We start from the raw sequence: 21,264 nt of genomic DNA on the forward strand, positions 1-21,264 counted from the left end.
CACCTGAACCGTTTCCTTCCCTCTTTTCTATCCCCTTCCTGTTCATTCGTCTTATTCTTGAGTCCATATGTTGTCCAACTGCTCCAATGTTCGTGCACTGTCCTCTTCACTAAGTTATACAGCTCTTGCCTGAGTATAAACTTTGTTCAGTGTATGTACAAAAAAAAATATCCATACTCTATCTGCAGGAACTAATCATTGAACGAAACTCTAATGTTCCACCGCTGCTTCCTGCTGCTCCAAGTGAGCTCCACATGCTTGTGCCTGAATTCTTTATGCACTGCATTGTCTCTGGCTTCGTGAGGAAGCAATGGACAAGAACTCCCATTTTGCAACCAAGCATTAAGGAAGATGGATATACCAATTGCCAAAACCCAGATTGGAAAGTGTATGGGTTGGGTCACACCAACCCAGTGGAACACCATCGCCAGTTGTTGTAGAGCAGCTGACATCAGGCCAACTAGCAGAGTGGCAGTTTTAATTGCCATGGATTAGGAATAGAAAGTTGGGAAGAATGGTTTGAATTGATCCATGTCAAATGAAATCGAAGTTTTTGGAGAGTAATCGCCAGTCAGTGGCCGGTACACCACATAAGGCAATCCGGTGGATGTAGACGGTGGACAATGGGATGGCTGTGGGGCTTGTGATTTTGGAAGAGAAAATGGTCATGGGAGGAGATTCGAGTAATTGGAACATTGATGTCTGGAGGTGCAGCAGTCACTTACAGGAAGGAACTCGGTTGAGTTAGTGCTGGATTAACCATTAGGCAGACAAGACATGTGCCTTAGGGCCAGCCAAAAATTCGGGCCAAAAATTCTTTTCACATTAGATATTTGTCTTTTTTTGTATTAAATATTTTGTTCTTGAATCAGTTCATCTTTTGTCTGGGGTCCATTTCCATGAGCGCGAGATCTAATTTAAAATTTTCAGGCCATTCTCTAAAATTTCAAAATGTGCCTTAGGGCCAGCCGAGGCTTAATCCGGCACTGGGTTGAGTCCATACCCTCCGCCAGGCTGAACAGTTTGCGTTTTGGATCCCACTGACGTTTGGGCCGGATCTGTATCCGGACTTGAACCAAAGTCTCATCAGCTTGTTCTTGTCGCACACTCAACCTGTCCGCCGAATTTGTCCACAACTTTTTGAGATATCCTGCACACAGATAGACAGACAGGGGTGAAAACATAACAGTCTACTTTCCGATGGTGGAGGTAAATAATGGTAATATTAGATCATGAATCTTTGTGGGACCACACTTGTGGAGGGGGAGAGGAGAAGGTGAGGGGGGGGGAGAGGGGGCAAGGCATGTGGTGGGGTTCTGCATACCAAGTTCTAACCAATCAAAAATGAAGACCAATTACTGCACCCTAGTCCCAAGAAAAACACACACACACACACACACACACATACACAGATATGATGTGCCGGTAAGTGCTTACAAAAGCTAGTTTATTTGAAGTTATAACCTCAACTTATGAGCAATCGACTGATTTCCCAACTGCCCGCATCATCAGCTGGGCTCCGTTTTCCATCAAGGTTTCGATCCTTTCAGCCCAGAACCTCTCCAAACGGTGGGTCCACAACCCCGGTCGCAGGTCGGCATCAGTATGCGACTCAACATCGACAGTCGTCGGTCAGTGTGTCAGTCAGTCAGTGAGAAGAGGGAGGGAGTGGGTGGTGACGGGACCCTGCGTTGCCTGGCAACGCATGAGGAAACCATTTTCGGCCCATCAAAGCCTGCGCTGTTATTGCCAACCTAGGGTTGTTGGTCCGTGTGCCGCTGGCCTTTTAAAAATGCTCAGCGTCAAGCAAGAAAGCAGCAGAGGCGATTAATATTCCGATCCAATGACCCCAGACTCCGACGGGAGCCTGATCGCGCCCTTCCTCCATCGAGTCTGTGGAGCGAGAGCACGTGGTGCACGATCCGCCGGCGCTCGAGCGAGAGACGTGTGTGCGAGAAGCTTTCCGATCGTCTGAAAGAGCCAGTCGGTCACGACAAACCGAGGAAGAGAAGAGAAGAGGTCGAGAATATATTGTGTTTTCGGAGAATCCGTCCCTCCCTCCCTCCTCCTCCCTCCCTTGGCGTTCCGTCTCCCGTTGTTTTTTTTTTTCTTCTTCTTCTTCTTCTTCTTCTTCTTATTCTTCTTCAGCCACCCCTTCTAGGCGTTTCCCATTGAATCTGCTGGAAGACGGCTGGGGATCGCGATCATGAGGTTTCGTGGAGGTGGAGAGAGAAAAGCAGGATAAAAGGAAGAACAGAATTAAGGAAACGATCGACAATATACAGAGGAAGGGCGCGGAGCAAAAGAGACGACGAATCGACAAAAGAATAAGCGAGAGTTGCAAAAGTGAAGAGTGTGAAGTGAGGAAGAAGAAGAAGAAGATTGAGAGGGAAGATATCGATCGAGCGGCGGTGAAGTTACCATAGAGACAGCGGGTCAAGCGGGTCAGGTACGTCGGGGGGTCATGATCGTCACATGTCAAGATTATCATGGTAGACTAACCATTAGTGGTAAAGGTAGTTGTACATGTAACCGTTAACTTGATGAGAGAACGATGCCGTGTACAGGCACGAATCCGTACATAGTATGCGGATAACGGGACGAAAGGTCCGACAGTACTGAGACAACAAATCCTGTGGGAATGTGGGATCGCAACGTCAGCTCGTCATGTGAGTCATTCCCTCTCACAATGTGTTCAGTGAGGAGAGCAGTTATCAAAGCACGGGGATAGTTATGTACCTGAGTCTGTGTACGGTTATATCCTACAATGCACGGTCTGTCTGTGTACGGTTATACACTACAATGCACGGTCTGAGTCTGTGTACGGTTATATCCTACAATGCACGGTCTGTCTGTGTACGGTTATACCCCACAGCGCACGGTCTGAGTCTTTGTACGGTTATACCCCACAATGCACGGTCTGAGTTTGTACGGTTATACCCCACAGCGCACGGTCTGAGTTTGTACGGTTATAACCCACAACGCACGGTCTGAGTCTGTGTACGGTTATACCCTACAATGCACGGTCTGTCTGTGTACGGTTATACCCCACAATGCACGGTCTGAGTCTGTGTACGGTTATACCCCACAATGCACGGTCTGAGTTTGTACGGTTATACCCCACAATGCACGGTCTGAGTCTGTGTACGGTTATACCCTACAATGCACGGTCTGTCTGTGTACGGTTATACCCCACAATGCACGGTCTGAGTCTGTGTACGGTTATACCCCACAATGCACGGTCTGAGTTTGTACGGTTATACCCCACAATGCACGGTCTGAGTCTGTACGGTTATACCCTACAATGCACGGTCTGAGTCTGTGCACAGTTATAACCCACAACGCACGGTCTGAGTCTGTGTACGGTTATACCCCACAATGCACGGTCTGAGTCTGTGCACGGTTATAACCCACAACGCACGGTCTGAGTCTGTGTACGGTTATAACCCACAATGCACGGTCTGAGTCTGTACGGTTATACCCTACAATGCACGGTCTGAGTTTGTACGGTTATAACCTACAATGCACGGTCTCAGTCTGTGCACGGTTATAACGCACAACGCACGGTCTGAGTCTGTGTACGGTTATACCCCACAATGCACGGTCTGAGTCTGTGCACGGTTATAACCCACAACGCACGGTCTGAGTCTGTGTACGGTTATAACCCACAACGCACGGTCTGAGTCTGTGTACGGTTATACCCCACAATGCACGGTCTGAGTCTGTGTACGGTTATAACCCACAACGCACGGTCTGAGTCTGTGTACGGTTATAACCCACAACGCACGGTCTGAGTCTGTGTACGGTTATAACCCACAACGCACGGTCTGAGTCTGTGTACGGTTATAACCCACAACGCACGGTCTGAGTCTGTACGGTTATACCCCACAATGCACGGTCTGAGTCTGTGCACAGTTATAACCCACAACGCACGGTCTGAGTCTGTGTACGGTTATACCCCACAATGCACGGTGCTATGCCCAATTGCACCGTAATTGATGTGAATGCACATCCTGTGCAAGGCGCTGGAAGTGTGGAAAAAAAAAAACAAAACAAAAAAAAACAGTCGCGTGAATGAGAATGACTCAGAAAACAATGAGACCAGTGTTTCACACATTTACACTGGAGATGACATCATGTTCGAATCGCTGGACATTTGGATCACTGGCTCGTCCTGATACAAGATAACGTGATGACATGGAAGGTGGTAACGACCTTTCCGAGGTAACGACTACTCGATCTGTATCGTGTACAGTTCGCCAATACAAATCTTGCATTGCAACTTGCAGGTGGCATTACTGCAGCAGCTCAATGTCTTCACGATGGATTCGTGCACTATTGCACAGTCCCGCCTTCTATTTCCAATCTTCCTCCTCCTCATCCTCTTTCACACATTGCAATTCGCTATCCAATTTCTCCCCAGTGCCTCAATATCCCCCCCTCCACCCTTTTCCTACCTCAACCTCCATACCTTAGCAACCAGTATAAAATGAAAGCTGTTTCTCGTTTTTACTCCCCTTATTCCTCACCCCATCCACTCTGCTGTTTCTCTCTTCCCCACCCCTTCACTCTGTCTCTTCCCCACCCCTTCACTCTCCCCCCCCCCCGCCTCTTCATGCTTTCACTCCCCGCCCCTTTTTGTCTCCCCCACCGCTTTCACTCCCCGCTCCTCAACCACTCACCTTTCCTTCAAGCACCTCCCCCAACTCCTCTTTCTCTCTCCCATTTCTCTTCTACTTCCCAAATGCTTTTGCTCATCCTCCTCATCCTTCTTTCACCGCACCCCACTTTATTTCTCTTGTTTCTTCCCACCCCATTGCCCCTCCACCCCCCTACTTGCACTCTTCCTATCTCCCACCGCTCTTCCCCAGCTCCCTTTTTTCCTTCCTCCCCTCTTTTCATCCTTCCCATTCTCTCTCTTCCCACCCTTTTCCTCCACCTCTATGTCTCTCACTCCCTCCATGTCTATCCTCACTCTGTCTCTCCCACCTCTTTCTTTCCGACATTTTCCTTTCACCCCTCCTTCTCTTCTTTCGCTCCCACTCTTTTTCTCACCCCCCCTTTCTCTCACCTAACCCCATATTTCAACCCCCTTCCCCCACCTTTCTCTTCAACTTTCTTTTTGCTCTCTTGATTTTATCCCTTCCACCTGCATACATTGAAATGAAACCGCCTTTTAATCTCACACATGCACGTTTGCTCACACGAGCAAGGACGAGCGGCACACACACACACACACACACACACACACACACACACACACACACACACACACACACACACACACACACACACACACACACACACACACACACACACACACACACACACACACACACCACACAGCATGTGCGTATGGTTCTCACCCCATGCAGAGGTCTCAAGCGTGCAGAGGTCACGTGAGCACCCATGCTATTGCCCACGCTGAAGTCACACCTGTGTAGAGGTGGTAAGCGTGCACACATGCTTGCTCTCATACAGAGATTGAACCCTTCCAGAGGTTGTACCTGTGCAAAGGTCACACTCTCACACAGATGCTTGAGATGTGCAGAGATCACACCTTTGCAGAGGTGCGCACACCCCCGTTCTCTCGCTCGTGCGTGCATGGGATCGGCAGAGCATGCCGGGTTGGGGGGGGGATGGTCAATGGAGCTCACGGGGTGCAGGGGATCACTGGAGATTGTTGCCACTGTTGCATCAGTTCAGGAGATTTTTTTATATTTGTTTGAAAAAAAACCCCATAAATTCAGTGTGGTTACCAAACCATTCGACCAATCAGCTTCATTTAAGGATCGGCACTGGATATGATCTAGAACAATATTTGGAAGTTTTGAGTTTATCGGTGTAGTGTTTTCCACGAAATAGGAGGGAAAAAATTTGATTGGGAAGAAGATAGAGAATAAATAATTCCATCGAGAACTGGAACTGCACTCGGTAGAGTGCATACCCCTGTCAGGTTGAACAGTTTACGTTTTGTAGCCCATTGATGGGCCGGTTCTGGATTCGGACATGAACCAAAATCAAATCGGCTTGTTCTTGTCACCTGCCCAACTCATTGACCAAGTGTTGTAATAATCCGTCCACAATGTTTCGAGATGTTGTGCTATATATCAGTTTTAGCCCGATCTCTCAATGGTGAAGAGTCACTTTTAAAATGTTGGATCCGAATCTGGATCTTCACTAAATCTCTCTCCCCAATTCATCTTAACCCCTTTCTTGCCTGCACCTCTTTTTAGAGTGCATCCATACACACAAACAACAATTAAAACACATTACATTCCCTTACAAAGCCATTAAAAATCACTCATTCAAGAAAGTCAAAGCATGAGGACGTGAGTGCTGACTGCAGCTATGGAACAACCAACCATGTGCTGCTACGGAACTACCTCTGAGCAGCTATGGGCCACGCACACCAATGATAATGCGACACATATTGGGTCAAAGGGCGTTGCAGTGACCTTCGCTCCCAGAGGTCATGCCTCAACCTGAACCCAAAAAAGACGGTACGTTCCATAAGAACAGGGCTTGCTTGCACCCAGGGAACGGAATGCAGGACAAGGAGAGCTGCTTGAAGAACAAGAACTGCATTGGTCTAAACTCTAAAGGAACGAGACGGAATGAGGTGCACCAGGGCGAATCTCCATGAGTGAACGACAGCACGAGTTCCTGGATGCTGACCTACACGATCTATCCTTGCTCTCCCTCCTTTCTAATTCATCCACTTGAGCCGCACAAAAGAGCAAGCAAAAGAGTTATCAACGATCACCCTCTTGACCTGTTTGGACGAGGGCAAATGACATGCATATCACACTCTCCTCTTGAGCTTTCATTGCATATGCTACATCTCTTCTGCCACGTTGCACCATATCATACTCCCTTTTCACACTTTCCTCCGTACCCCCTCACTTTGGGATCAACGTCAGCCCACAGGTTCAAGCGGGTGAGCAAGAGGCCGACCCTACGCCTCAAACCCGCTCTCTCTCTCTCTCTCTCTCTCTCTCTCTCTCTCTCTCTCTCTCTCTCTCTCTCTCTCTCTCTCTCTCTCTCTCTCTCTCTCTCTCGCTCCCTCCCTCTCTCGCTCGCTCTCTCTTTCTACCTTTTCCTCTTCCTCTGTAATTTCCCCTGAGTGACTGAGGCATGCCTGTCTTGTGTGTAGAGTTAAGGTAAGAATGTGTAAGGGGTTCTTTATGTACTAATAGCTAAATTCTGTTTTTTGTGACACTGTATTCTGTAAATAGGCTACTTGTTCTTTATGGTTGTTCTGTAACTTGTTCTGTAAATAGGCTACTTGTAAATATATGCCTTTACCTCCTTTATAAATCATTTCCAACCTGCTTGATTGTCTGTTTCCACCATTGGATAGACATCGCATGTAATAAATAGAAAGGAGGTTGTACCACATTGATTCGCTGAGCCAGTATAGCTGACGTCCCACCTACGTTTTTGCTTGACTGTACGTAATAAATAGATAAAGGTGGAAAATCGAGAACACAGCTCCCCCATCTGGGAGTGGTTAGATCACCGGGAAGGTAACGCGAGCATTGGCGTGGGGACCCTCCCAGATGTAGTCTTTTTAGACGGCGTCCATGGTTGCTTCGAAAACCATCGGATCACGGAGTTATCTGTGGCTCATCGGCTTTAGGATCGGAGGTTGAGAAGTGAGTCCGATTCTGGGAGCGAAGGTCACTGCAACACCCTTTGACCCTCATGTGTCACGTTACCATTGGTGTGCGTGGCCCATAGCTGCTCAGTTGTTGTTCAATAGCTGCACTCAGTTGTTCCATAGCTGCAGCCGGCACTCATCTCCTGATGCTCTGCTTTCTTGCTTGAATGAGTTTGATTTTGAATGGCTTTGTAAGGGAATGTAATGTGTTTTGAGTGTTGTTTGTGTGTATGGATTTACTGTAAAGAGGTGCAGGGCCAGAGAGGGGTTAAGATGGATTGGGGAGAGACATTTAGATGGGATAAAAACAGAAAGAGAAGGTTTACAAAGGGTGGAATCTGGATCTTCTGCACAAGCACACCACATTTCCCTGTGGACCACCAGCTTATCTGGGCCCTGACCTAATGTTGTGACCCAAATTTGGTAGCATTATGATTAGTGGGTCTGGAGGGGAAGGTTTTTGAAGGAATTCACACAATTTTCCCAAACATTTACGAAGTCTGCCATTTTGACACTTCCGGTCACATGATCAGCATGGCCTTCACAATTTATCAGGACCCTGGCCTAATGTTGTAACCCAAATTTGGAAGCATTCTGACCGGTGGGTCTGGAGAAGATTTTTGAAGAAATTTACTACGTCGGCCATTTTGACCTACTTAAAGTCACGTGACTGGAACGAGCCTTGCAATCTCTGTTACTAGTCAGGAGTGGAACGTTGTTGCTAAATTTCAGCCGGATCGGCCCAGCGGTTTGGCCGGAGAACTCAAAATGGGAGACGGATGGTGCGATGACAATACCTTATATGGAATTTAAATTCCAGATAAGCTCATAATAATAACCATTCCTTTCACACCCTGAGGAATGGCACATAGGGTTGCAGAGGCAGTTTTATTTGGCTAAGGAGTACAGTCCTGGATGGGTCACCACTCCGACAGGTCAGGTCAGGTATGGGAGCATGTGCCAGAACAGCACGTCACTGCGTCCACTTTCCGCCGGTACTCCAGGGGCCTCCGTCTGGCCATCCCCCAGGCAGATGCCAGGCCCATCCCCATCTCCTTGAGATGATGGTCAACCTGTTGCAACCATGAGGCACGTGGTCGACCCACTGGCCTCCTCCACTCATGAGACTCCCTCGCTGAGAGAATCTGGTGAGCAGGATCAGAGTCAGGAAAACGAGCCACATGTCCATACAGCCGCAGCTGACGCTCACGGACTATGCAGGTAACAAATCTCATCCGAGTCTCTCTCAGCAACCGCTCGTTGGACACAAAATCCGACCAGCGATAGCCAAGGATTCTCCGAAGAGACCTGGTACCAAAGGAATTAAGTCTCCGTCTCAGATCCTTGGTCAGAGTCCAAGTCTCGCACCCATAGAGCAAGACTGGAAGTACCAAGGACCTGAAGACTCGGACTTTCGTCCTCCCGCACAGGTACCGGCAGCGCCACACCCCATGATCCAGTGAATCCATGACTCCCCAGGCCCGACCCAGACGTCTATTGACCTCTGACTCGCAGCCAGCAGAGACATGAATATCACTGCCAAGGTAAGTGAATCTCTCCACGACCTCAAGATCCTCACCACAAACAGACACAGACAGGACAGCAGCATCCAAGATGTCACCGAAAGCCTGGATCTTAGTTTTGACCCAAGAAACCCGTAATCCCAACAGCTCCGACTCCTCATTCAGCACCTCGAGGGCCCCCAAGAGGATGTCTAAAGTCTCCGCAAAGATGACTGCATCATCTGCAAAGTCAAGGTCCGAGATCTTGACATTCCCAAATGACGCACCGCAACTTGATCTCTCCGACATCCTCCCTAGAATCCAGTCCATACAAGTGCTGAAAAGTGTGGGGGCAAGTACACATCCCTGACGAACTCCAGTAACAACTGGAAATAATGCAGAGATGGTACCACCACACTTCACAGCACTCTCAGTACCAGAGTCGAGTTCAGACATCAGATCGATCAGTTTTGGTGGCACCCCACGAAGACCAAGAATCCTCCAGAGGACATCCCAATTCACTGAATCGAACGCTTTACAGAGATCAACATAGGCTGCAAGCAGCCCCTGCCGAAACTCTCGTCTGCGTTCGGTGAGGACACAAAGTGCAAGGATACGGTCAATCGTTGACCTCTTTGGTGTAAAGCCTGACTGCTCTGGACGCTGGTGCTCAAGCAGATGGTGGCGAACCCTATCGAGAATTATCCGAGCAAAGACCTTGCCCGGCACTGAGAGCAGCGTCACCCCTCGGTAGTTGTTGCAGTCTTGGCGATCACCCTTCCCTTTCCAGAGAGGGACAACAAGGCCCCTCTTCCAGTCAGTTGGGATGATGCCTGTGTTCCAGGCAGAGCACAAAACTGCATGCAACGACACGAGTGCAGCATTTCCACCAGCCTTGAGAAGTTCGGCATGGATGCCACAGATCCCTGGAGCTTTGCCCCGTTTCAACTGGTTCACCGCAGCCCGTGTTTCCACAAGCGTAGGTGGACCACAGTTGATTCGAGGGTCAGCAACAGGGATTGTAACACCCTTGACGTCCAACTCGACAGTTGGGGGATCAGCCTGGTACAACCGCTCAAAGTAACCGGCCCAGCGGGCCTTCACTTCAGACTCCTCTGTCAAGAGCCTACCACTCTCTGCTCGAACTGTAGTGCTCCGAGGGATGGGCTTGGATGAACGTAATGCGCGAATTCCCCTGTAAGCGGGACGAGAATCACCTGTCCACAGGTGATGCTCTACCCCTCACAGATTCCTCGCACATAGGCCTCCTTGTCCACCCTCAGTGCACGTACAGTTTTACGCCTCAGCTCCCTGAACAGCTCAGCTCTGCCATTCAGCCTGGCCCTGCGACTCTGGTCAATGGTATCCAGTGTCCCTTGAGAGACAAAATTCTTCTTTGCCCTGCGGTGAGCTCCAAGGCATCCACCGGCAACATCAAGGACGGTGGTCTTGAAGGCGCTCCACAACTCTTCAGGACCCCCCAAAGCACCCATACCCCCCAAGTGTCCACTCAGCCTGTTCGCAAACTCCTCAGCTACTCTCTCATCCCTGAGCTTGGCAACATCCAGCCTCGGCTGGGATGGTACCATTCTCCAGGATTTAAGGTGCAGCTTTAGAGTTGCGACAACAAGCCTGTGGTCAGTATTGAGGAACTGAGCACTCCGGTAGACCCTGCAGTTCTGGATCATCCTCCAACGACCGTCAATGAGGACATGGTCAATCTCCTTTGCCACACCGCCAGCGTTGGAATACCAAGTCCAGCGATGAGCTTGTGGGCGCTGAAACCATGAACCAGCCACTCTAAGTCCATGACTTCTTGCAAAGTCAAGGAACTTAGTGCTATTCTGGTTCATAGTTCCTGACCCATGGGGACCAACACACACCTCATAACCGTCCCTATCAGTTCCAGTCGATGCATTGAAATCCCCCAAGACTAGAAGTGTATCTCGTCTGGGGCACTGATCAACCACAGACTCGAGTGTGGCGTAGAATGCATCCTTCACGGTGAGATCACTCGCCTCAGTCGGAGCATAAACAGAGACCAGGGAAATGACACCTAAGGAGTGACGAATCCTTAATCTCATAATACGCTCGTTGACCGGTGTTACCTCAATTATCATTGGGGTCAGCTTATTGGACACAGCTACAGCAACTCCTTGGGTATGGTAACCATCAGAGCGACCAGACCAATAGTAGGTGTAACCACCCACCATTATCTCGCCGCAATCCGGTCTCCGAACCTCAGAGAGAGCTGCAATCCCGATGTCCAAACGCTTGAGCTCAGATGATAACAGAGACAGGTGATCATCCTCTCTTAGGGATAGGACATTCCAGGCACCCACCCGAAGGGACCGCCTCAGGTTAACCCAAGGAGACCGCCGTCTGGTGGACGACACCTCGGCACCACTCCGACACACTCTCCCGCAATCTGACCCAGGGATGTTACCCCGTGGTTTCCCTCCTATCAAAGATTGGGGGTCCCGAAGGCTTTGCCCCAATCCCGTCATCTGGTGAGCTGCCCTGCGAAGGGAAGCTGCACAGGAGGTACTCCCACGGAGTGGGTTCTCAGATTTTTTTTGCGTTTTTGCGTTTTGCGGAATGAAGGGTTTTACGGTGGCCGGAGTGCAAATCCTGCCACCAACCTCCTAATAAGAAGTGACCCAACTGCAGGAGGACGTCCGCAGACACAGTTGGGCACTAGATATGGATGGCCGTTGGCTCACAAGGAGCTCCTCCGCCCTTTGACAGGTTTTGTTTTTAATCGTGCTGGGTGTCCATATCCAAACACCCTCCTCACCAGAAAACCTGGTGGGGGGGGGGCGGTTTAGTCGCCGACAACCCGACCATGGAACAGGTTAGTACAGGTTTACATGGTACCTGTAGCAGGACATAAATCGAACCTGACCTGACTCCGACAGACGATACTCAAATGGCTTATTACCCCAGGAAGCTGGTTCTCATTTTGCCGGCCTTGGAAGAATGGCAGGCTGAGTCAACCCACCTGGAGTTATTGAAACGGCATGGCAGGGGCTCAAACACAGGACCCTAAAATCTTAATCCTGCCACCTTAACCATTAAGCCAACACCAGGCCTATTGATTATATTGTTGCAGAAATGGCCCTTAGTGTGTTACTAAATATAGGATTAGCCCAGATCCCCCATGAAATGCATGTTTAGCCAGGTTGTTCGGTAATTTGACATTGCATGTGTGTCGGGGGTGTCACAGGCTGTTATTTGTTTGTGCAGTGGTGGTGGACCGAGAGGCTCTTCTTCTTCCTTCAGATGTTCCAGACAATAGACTCCACCCAGTGTGCTGAGAGGGGGAGTGGCCTAGAGAAGGAAGTGAAACTGAAGGGAGGAGTTTGTCGGCTTCGTAAAAGGGGTGCGCCCCAAAAGAAAAGGTGGTAAAAACTGAGAGGCGAGCATTTGGCCGGGAAGACGGTGGTGAAACTGAGCGCCGGTGTGGCGCGATCGGCTGAATAGAACTCGGCTGTAGGCTTTCCTCGTGTCTTTGTCCCCATCCCCCCCACCCCCCATTGACTGCTTACGTGTTGAAAATAAATGCCCATTGTTCAAATGTTCACCTGCTCGTTGCGTCATTTTCTGTATTGACTGCCATGGCACGTATCGGGAAATAACTGGCTATTAAAGCCGATAAACGTGATCATTTAGTCCGACGGAATTTGGCGATTTAAAACCGCTCGGCTTCCCATACGGAACGAGCACGCTTAAGCGGCTTGTTTTCGTACAAGTCCCGTCAAGGTATAAACTCTCGGTATTTCTGTCCGCATGAATAGTTAGGTATATTGATAATTCGCCGATTAACCCTGGAGCGCGTGGACAGAATAATTGACTCGTTTATGATGTGTTAAGGCATCCATGGCTGGTTTCCGGGGTTGGTCCGGAAAGCCATGACTGGATTGTGGCCTTCGGTGGGCGCGCGACCGCGATTTGGCTGAAACGGTCATCCGCACGTCGAACGCCGCGGAAATCTACAATATTAAGGTCAAATTTGTTTAAACAGAGTTGTCCATCAAATGTGCCAATCGTAATGAAATTCATTCAAGCAAATGTTCTTGATAACCAAACAACTGTAAATGAATATTTTAGAGGAATAACTAGTAAATAACAATGAGCGTACAAGTTTGTATATTCAGTGTGTGTACATGTATGTATGTATGTATGTATGTATGTATGTATGTATGTATGTATGTGTATATATATGTATGTATATATATATATATATATATATGTATATATATATATATATATATATATATATGTATATATATATATATATATATATATATATATATGTATATATATATATATATATATGTATGTATATATATATATATACATATATATATGTATGTATATGTATATATATATATATATATGTATGTATATATATATGTATGTATATATATATGTATGTATATATATGTATGTATATATATGTATATATATATATATATGTATGTATATATATATATATATATATATATATATATATATATATATATATATATATATATATATCTTCTTCCTCTTTCGGCTTGCTCCCGTTAGGGGTCGCCACAGCGGACCAACTGTCTCCATTTCGCTCTATCCTCCACATCTTCCATTGACACTCCAACCACCCGCATGTCCGCCCTCACCGCATCCATGAACCTCTTCTTTGGCCTTCCTCTTCTCCTCCTGCCTGGCGGCTCCATCTTCAACATCCTTCTCCCGATATACTCCGTTTCCCTCCTGTGCACATGTCCAAACCATCTCAATCTCGCCTCTCTCACTTTGTTTCCAAACCGTCCTACCTGCGCTGTCCCTCTAATACACTCATTTCTTATCCTATCCATCCTCGTCACTCCCAACGAGAATCGCAGCATCTTTAACTCTGCCACCTCCAGCTCTGCTTCCTGTCTTTTTGTTAGCGCCACCGCCTCCAAACCATACAACATAGCTGGTCTCACTACCCTCTTGTATACTTTCCCCTTCACTCTTGCAGCTACCCTTCTGTCACAAATCACTCCTGCAACTCTTCTCCACCCACTCCATCCTGCCTGCACTCTCTTTTTCACTTCTCTCCCACACTCTCCGTTACTTTGGACAGTTGATCCCAAGTATTTAAACCAATCCACCTTCCCCACCTCAACTCCTTGCAACTGCACCATACCACCACCCTCCCTCTCAATTACGCACATGTACTCCGTCTTACTCCTACTGACTAACATTCCCCTTCTCTCCAGTGCGTACCTCCACCTCTCAAGGCTCGATTCAGCCTGCTCCCTACTCTCCCTACAGATCATGATGTCATCCGCGAACATCATGGTCCATGGAGACTCCAGTCTGATCTCGTCCGTCAACCTGTCCATCACCATTGCAAACAGGAAAGGGCTCAGAGTCGATCCTTGGTGCAATCCCACTTTAACCTTAAACCAGTCCGTCATTCCTTCCGCACACCTCACCGCTGTCACACTGTCCTCATACATATCCTGCACGATCCTCACATACTTCTCCACCACTCCCGACTTCCTCATACAATGCCACAACTCCTCTCTTGGCACCCTATCATAAGCTTTCTCTAAATCCACAAACACACAATGTAACTCTTTCTGGCCTTCCCTATACTTCTCCATCAACATTCTCAAAGCAAACATCGCATCAGTGGTGCTCTTTCCTGGCATAAACCCATATTGCTGCTCACAGATCATCACCTCTCCTCTCAACCGAGCTTCCACTACTCTTTCCCACAACTTCATGGTGTGGCTTAACAACTTTATCCCTCTGTAATTTCCACAGCTCTGCACATCACCCTTATTCTTGAAAATCGGAACCAGCACACTTAATCTCCACTCCTCCGACATCCTCTCACTTTCCAAGACTTTATTAAACAATCTGGTTAACAACCCCACTGCCATCTCTCCTAAGCACTTCCATGCCTCCACTGGTATACCATCTGGGCCAACCGCCTTTCCACTTTTCATCTTCTTCATAGCAGTCCTCACTTCATCCTTACTGATCCACCCCACTTCCAGATTCACTATCTCCACCTCTTCCAACCTTCTCTCTCTCTCATTTTCTTCATTCATCAGCTCCTCAAAGTACTCCATCCACCTTCTCAACACACTCTCCTCGCTCGTCAGCACATTCCCATTTGCGTCCTTTATCACCCTAACCTGCAGCACATCCTTCCCAGCTCGGTCCCTCTGTCTTGCCAATCGGTATAAATCCTTTTCCCCTTCTTTTGTATCCAACTTCTCATACAGCTCGTCATATGCCTTTTCCTTGGCCTTAGCCACCTCTCTTTTGCTTTTCGACGCCACTCCTTGTACTCCTGCCGACTTTCTTCATCTCTCTGACTATCCCACTTCTTTTTCGCCAACCCCTTCTTCCTTATACTTTCCTGTACTTCCTCATTCCACCACCAAGTCTCCTTATCTTCCTTCCTCTGTCCAGATGTCACACCAAGTACCTTCCTAGCTATCTCCCTCACAACTTCTGCTGTCGTTGCCCAATCATCCCACCCATCTTTACCACCATCCAACGCCTGTCTCACCTCCTCCCTAAATTTCACGCAACAGTCTTCCTCCTTCAGCTTCCACCATCTGGTCCTTGGTTCAGCCCTCACTCTCTTCCTCAACCTCACCTCTAAAGTCATCCTACAGACCACCAATCGATGCTGTCGAGCTACACTCTCCCCTGCCACAACCTTACAGTCACTAATCTCTTTCAGGTTGCATCTCCTACTTAAGATGTAATCCACCTGTGTGCACTTTCCTCCACTCTTGTATGTCACCCTGTGTTCCTCCTTCTTCTTGAAATACGTGTTTACCACTGCCATTTCCATTCTTTTGCAAACTCTACCACCATTTGCCCTTCCACATTTCTCTTGTTGAGACCGTACCTCCCCATCACCTCCTCATCCTCTTTATTCCCTTCCCCAACATGTCCATTGAAATCTGCTCCAATCACCACTCTTTCATCCTTGGATACACTCTCCACCACTTCATCTAACTCACTCCAGAAATCTTCTTTATGTTCCATCTCACACCCCATATGTGGGGCATATGCACTGATGACATTCATCATCACCCCTTCAATTTCCAACTTCACACCCATCACTCGGTCAGACACCCTCCTCACCTCCAATACCCTCTTGACATGATCTTCCTTCAGGATTATCCCGACACCATTTCTCCTCCCATCCACACCATGGTAGAACAGTTTGAAACCACCTCCAATGCTCCTCGCCTTACTCCCCATCCACTTGGTCTCTTGTACACACAGTATGTCCACCTTTCTTCTCTCCATCATATCAGCCAACTCTCGCCCTTTGCCAGTCATCGTCCCAACATTCAGAGTTCCAACTCTCACCTCCACACTTCTACTCTTCCCCCTCTCCCACTGCCTCCGGACTCGCCTTCCCCGTCTCCTTCTCCTCCTTCGCCCAGCAGTAGCACAATTTCCACTGGTACCCTGCTGACCACCGGTACCGGTGGCGGTCGTTGGTAACCCGGGCCTCGACCGATCCGGTATGGAAATTCGTTTTGTTGTCCGCATAATGATTTGGCATAGGTTTTTACGCCGGATGCCCTTCCTGACGCAACCCTGGTCGCCTCTTACGACACACAGGGATATGGTACACCTATTCTTACCGGGGCATACACCGGGCCCAGTACAACTGGTGCTCATTTCGCCGACCTCGGAAGGATGGCAGGCTGAGTCAACCCCCTGGTGTTTTCGACTTGGTTTTATATATATATATATATATATATATATATATATATATATATATATATATATATATATATATATATATATATATATATATATATACACATTATATATATATACATACATATATTAATTCAGTGTCCCAACGGGGCTTGAACTCAGGACCTCTTGGGTCCCAAGCCACTGCCCTTACCACTGCGCCAACACCAGGCATATATGTATATATATATGTGTATATATATATATATATATATATATATATATATATATATATATATATATATATATATATATATATATATATATATATATATATATATATATATATATATATATATATATATATATATATATATATATATATATATATATATATATATATATATATATATATATATATATATATATATATATATATATATATATATATATATATATATATATATATATATATATATATATATATATATATATATATATATATGTATATATGTATGCATATATGTATGTATATATGTATGTATATATATGTATGTATATATATATATATATATATATGTATGTATATATATATATATGTATGTATATATATATATATATGTATGTATGTATGTATATATATATATGTATGTATATGTATGTATGTATGTATGTATATATATATTTATGTATGTATATATATATTGTTAAGGATTTGGCGGTGGTGGGATTCGCACCCGACTCTTGACCATAGTGTTAAGGATTTGGACGACTGATGTCAATCACACCCTACTCTTGACAGCAAAATGTTGAAGATTCGGCGTCACTTAACAGCACCGCCGTCTCCGATGTTATAATGCAGGCTGGTTCGGCACAATTCTCGGATTATGTGCCTCAGATCACGATACCAAAATACACCTGTGCCTTGCCAGCTGGGGAAATAGACTCCGGTTACAGACTGGTTTTGTCAGAGACCAAGCGGAGTCTCCCAGTCCGTAACCATTTTGGGTTTATATACCAATCGAGCGAATCGTTCCTCGACATGGCACAAATAAATTCAAGGCGGCAAATCCCGTATAACTCAGCCAGATTTATTGGGGACACATCGGGGAACACAACACAAGCAAAGCATTCACGACAATGTTATAATTAATCTATAACCCATTCTTAACGAGGGAGCTACGGGTTTCGAAGGGAACCCTAGCGAGATAAACCTTAGACAACATGCAGATAGGACACGGACAGCATGCAGAAAAGACGTGCAGACAAGACAGAGTACTTGGTGATGCCTCATGGACAAGGAAAAGTGTCAAAGGCACGAATGCGGCTCGTGACAAGCCGATGTCAACGGATTTGAGTACCCAGCTCAAACATGCCAAGTGGCAAAATGGCGGGGTCGTCCTCCTTTTGTCGCACCACCGACGCACGCAGCCTCAGCGCGTTCAGCCCCCGTAAGGTCGACGGCACAAGATGAAAGATCTATGGTATGCTCCAGCTGGCTTTTCACAAGGTCCAGTATACAAGTCCGGGCCTGGCCTGTTCACCAGGTTAGGCCAAATCCGGGTGTTGGGCTCCGCAGGCGGATCGATGGGACCACAAGACGTGTTGAGACGTGTCGGGCCGTGCCGTGCCGTGAGTAAGGACAGAGGCTCCGTGGTTAGATGCAGGTTGAACCTGTCGATGACCTCATAAAGTTGATCGCCGACTCGCACAGCAGCCAGTTCCTCTCGAAGCAGATTGCATCCTGCCACTAGTCGTTTCTATACAGCAGAATCCTCACTCGACACTCAGGCTCAGTTACTCCCTCGGCAGATCACCGACTCGACCCTCAGGTTTAGGCCGTTCTTCTCTTACAGATCGCCAACCACACGCACCGCGAGTTACTCCCTCAGCAGATCGCCGAATAACCCTCAGGTTCAGTTTCTCCTCCAGCCGATGGCAGACAGACCTCTTGCAGTCCCTTCCTTGCCTTTCTTTCGGCTCGCTCTTCACGAAAGCCGATCGCAAACAGACACAGCCGTCGCTTGTACAGCCGATCGCGCCCCACCTCGGCGCTCTCAGTTCCACCTTCCCTTCTCGGCGCTCTCTTCTCTAGGCCACACCCTCCCAGAGCGCTGTGCGGGGACTGTTGTCTGGAGAGGGGAAGGAAGAAGAAGAACCTCTCAGTACACCACCACCGTACGAACAATGCACATGCCTCCTATACCTCCCGACACACATGTAACGTCCAATTACTGAACAACCTGGCTAAACATGCATTTAATGGGGGATCTGGGCTAATCCTATATTTAATAACACACTAAGGGCCATTTCCACAACAATATATATTGTTGTAGATTTCCGCCGCGTTCGGCGTGCGGACGACCGCTTCAGCCAAATCGCAGTCGTGCGCCCACCGAAGGCCGCAATCCAGTCGTCGCTTTCCAGACCAACCCCAGAAACCAACCACGGATGCCTTAACGCACCATAAACGAGTCAATACTCTGTCCACATGCTACAGGGTCAATCGCCGAATTGTCGATGTACCTAACTATTCGCGCGGACAGAAAATACCGAGTTTATACCTCGACGGGAACTTGTACGGACTCGAGCCACTTAAATGTGCCCGTTCCGTGTGCGTAGCCGAGCGGTTTGATATCGCCAAGTCCCATCGGACCAGATTATCGCTTCTATCGGCTTAATTAGCCAGTTAATTCCCGATAAGTGCCGTGGCAGTCAATTCAAGGAAAATGACGCAAACGAGCAGGTGAACATTTCAAACAATGGGCATTTATTTTCAACACATAAGCAGTCAATGGGGGGGGGGGGGTGGGGACACGACACGAGCAAAGCCTTCAGCCGAGTTCTATGTTTCTATACAAGCACGTACTTATGGCAGTTCTACTTAATGGAGGACAAGGCGCCACATACTTTCACACAAAAACCCAAGGAAAGAAAAGGCCTCACGAGCCTTTATTTCCAACTCGGGAGCCTGGTTGACCAAGGGCTCCGAGAGACCGGGCTGGTTACCTTGCCGCCCCTTGGTGGTGACTCGGTGGTCTTCGTCTCACTGGCTCGTTGTCAACGTGGCAGCGGCTCGAATGTCGACTTGGTCAGTCGGGGGCCTGGCGGCCTGCCCGTCTCCCCACGCTCTGCTCTCCACTCTCCTCGACGAACCACGGGCTTGGATGGTCGGAGCTGGTGGCACGCCCGACTCTTCACGCTCCGCTCTCCTCGACGAACCGCCAACGAACTGCTTGCCCACCAACAATCTCCTCGCCCGCTAACGATCTCCTCGCCTGCCAACGATCTCCTCGCCCGCCAACGATCTGATCTCTCGGCGTCCCAACGCGCCTTTTTATAGCCCTGAGGCGTGAAGCCGTTGTAGGTTTCGCCACCCGAAGCCGGCGCTTTCCCCTTTCACCCTTGAACCTTCACCCCAGGCTGGCTCCGCCCCTTTCCCCTCTGATTGGCCAGTTCCCTTCACAACAAAGGCCGTTTTGATCCGATTATGGTAATCAGCCGTCTTCATTGCTGGTTTGCACATGGACGTTCTGAATATGTGGCTCCTATGGCGGTGCGGCGTGTCCGCGTCGACGGCATCTTGCCGCTGCTGCTGAGGCGGGTGTGATGGTGTCGTGATGTTGATGGCACTGTGGTGGGGATGGTGTGGTTGTAGAGTTGTTTGCGTTGAGATGGAGGTGGTGTGGTTGTAGAGTTTGTTGTTGAGGAGATGTTGTTTGTTTAAAATACAAGATAGCAAAAGAATAACGGCTAACTCAAAGATGCACAGCCCGGCACACGAACAAGACCCGTTATACATCGGTGGGGGAACCTAACCTTTAAACACGTACTTATCGGAATAACTGATCTCTCGAGAACCTGAATGCTGGTTTGCGAATTTCTACAACCGTAACAATATATATATATATATATATATATATATATATATATATACCGGGCATAGTGGCGTGCGCCTGTAATCCGGCTACACGGAGGCTTGGGTTGGAGGATCGCTTGAGGATGGGAGCTCTGCACTGGGCCGCGCTATGAGAGGGTGTAGGTTGTTGTTAATAACAACATATATGTTGTTGTTCGTCTTTCGGCTGCTCCCGTTAGGGGTCGCCACAGCGGATCATCCGTTATGATCCACACACTGATTTGGCATAGGTTTTACGCCAGATGCCCTTCCTGACGCAAACCAGGTTGCATCTTATGACACAGGGATAAGGATTGGGTTTCGCCATGATTCCGGGTTGCCCTACACCCTCTCAGCGCACGGCCCAGCACAGGGCTCCCGTCCTCAAGCGATCCTCCAACCCACACCTCCGAGTAGCCGGATTACAGGCGCACGCCACTACGCCCGGTTAACAACAATGTATATATATATATATATATATATAT

At 48.0% G+C, this 21,264-nt stretch overlaps 1 protein-coding gene across 2 annotated transcripts in view; it reads left to right on the forward strand.

Moving 5' to 3' along the window:
* The first annotated feature begins 1,721 nt into the window (after nt 1–1,721).
* PEA15 (proliferation and apoptosis adaptor protein 15) overlaps nt 1,722–21,264 on the forward strand; it is a 90,609-nt gene continuing 71,066 nt past the window's right edge. Inside the window, exons 1-2 of one of the 2 annotated variants that reach the window (XM_085852879.1) lie at nt 1,722–2,449; nt 2,568–2,669. In XM_085852879.1, coding sequence (XP_085709005.1) covers nt 2,642–2,669 — 28 coding nt within the window. In that variant the 5' untranslated portion in view covers nt 1,722–2,449; nt 2,568–2,641. The remainder of the gene's footprint in view (nt 2,450–2,567; nt 2,670–21,264) is intronic. The other variant, XM_085852889.1, reaches the window with a different exon arrangement.

This window comes from Eptatretus burgeri, chromosome 2 (assembly GCF_056783735.1).
Source record: "Eptatretus burgeri isolate ZD-2024b chromosome 2, Ebu_testis_v1, whole genome shotgun sequence".
Lineage (NCBI taxonomy): Eukaryota > Metazoa > Chordata > Myxini > Myxiniformes > Myxinidae > Eptatretus > Eptatretus burgeri.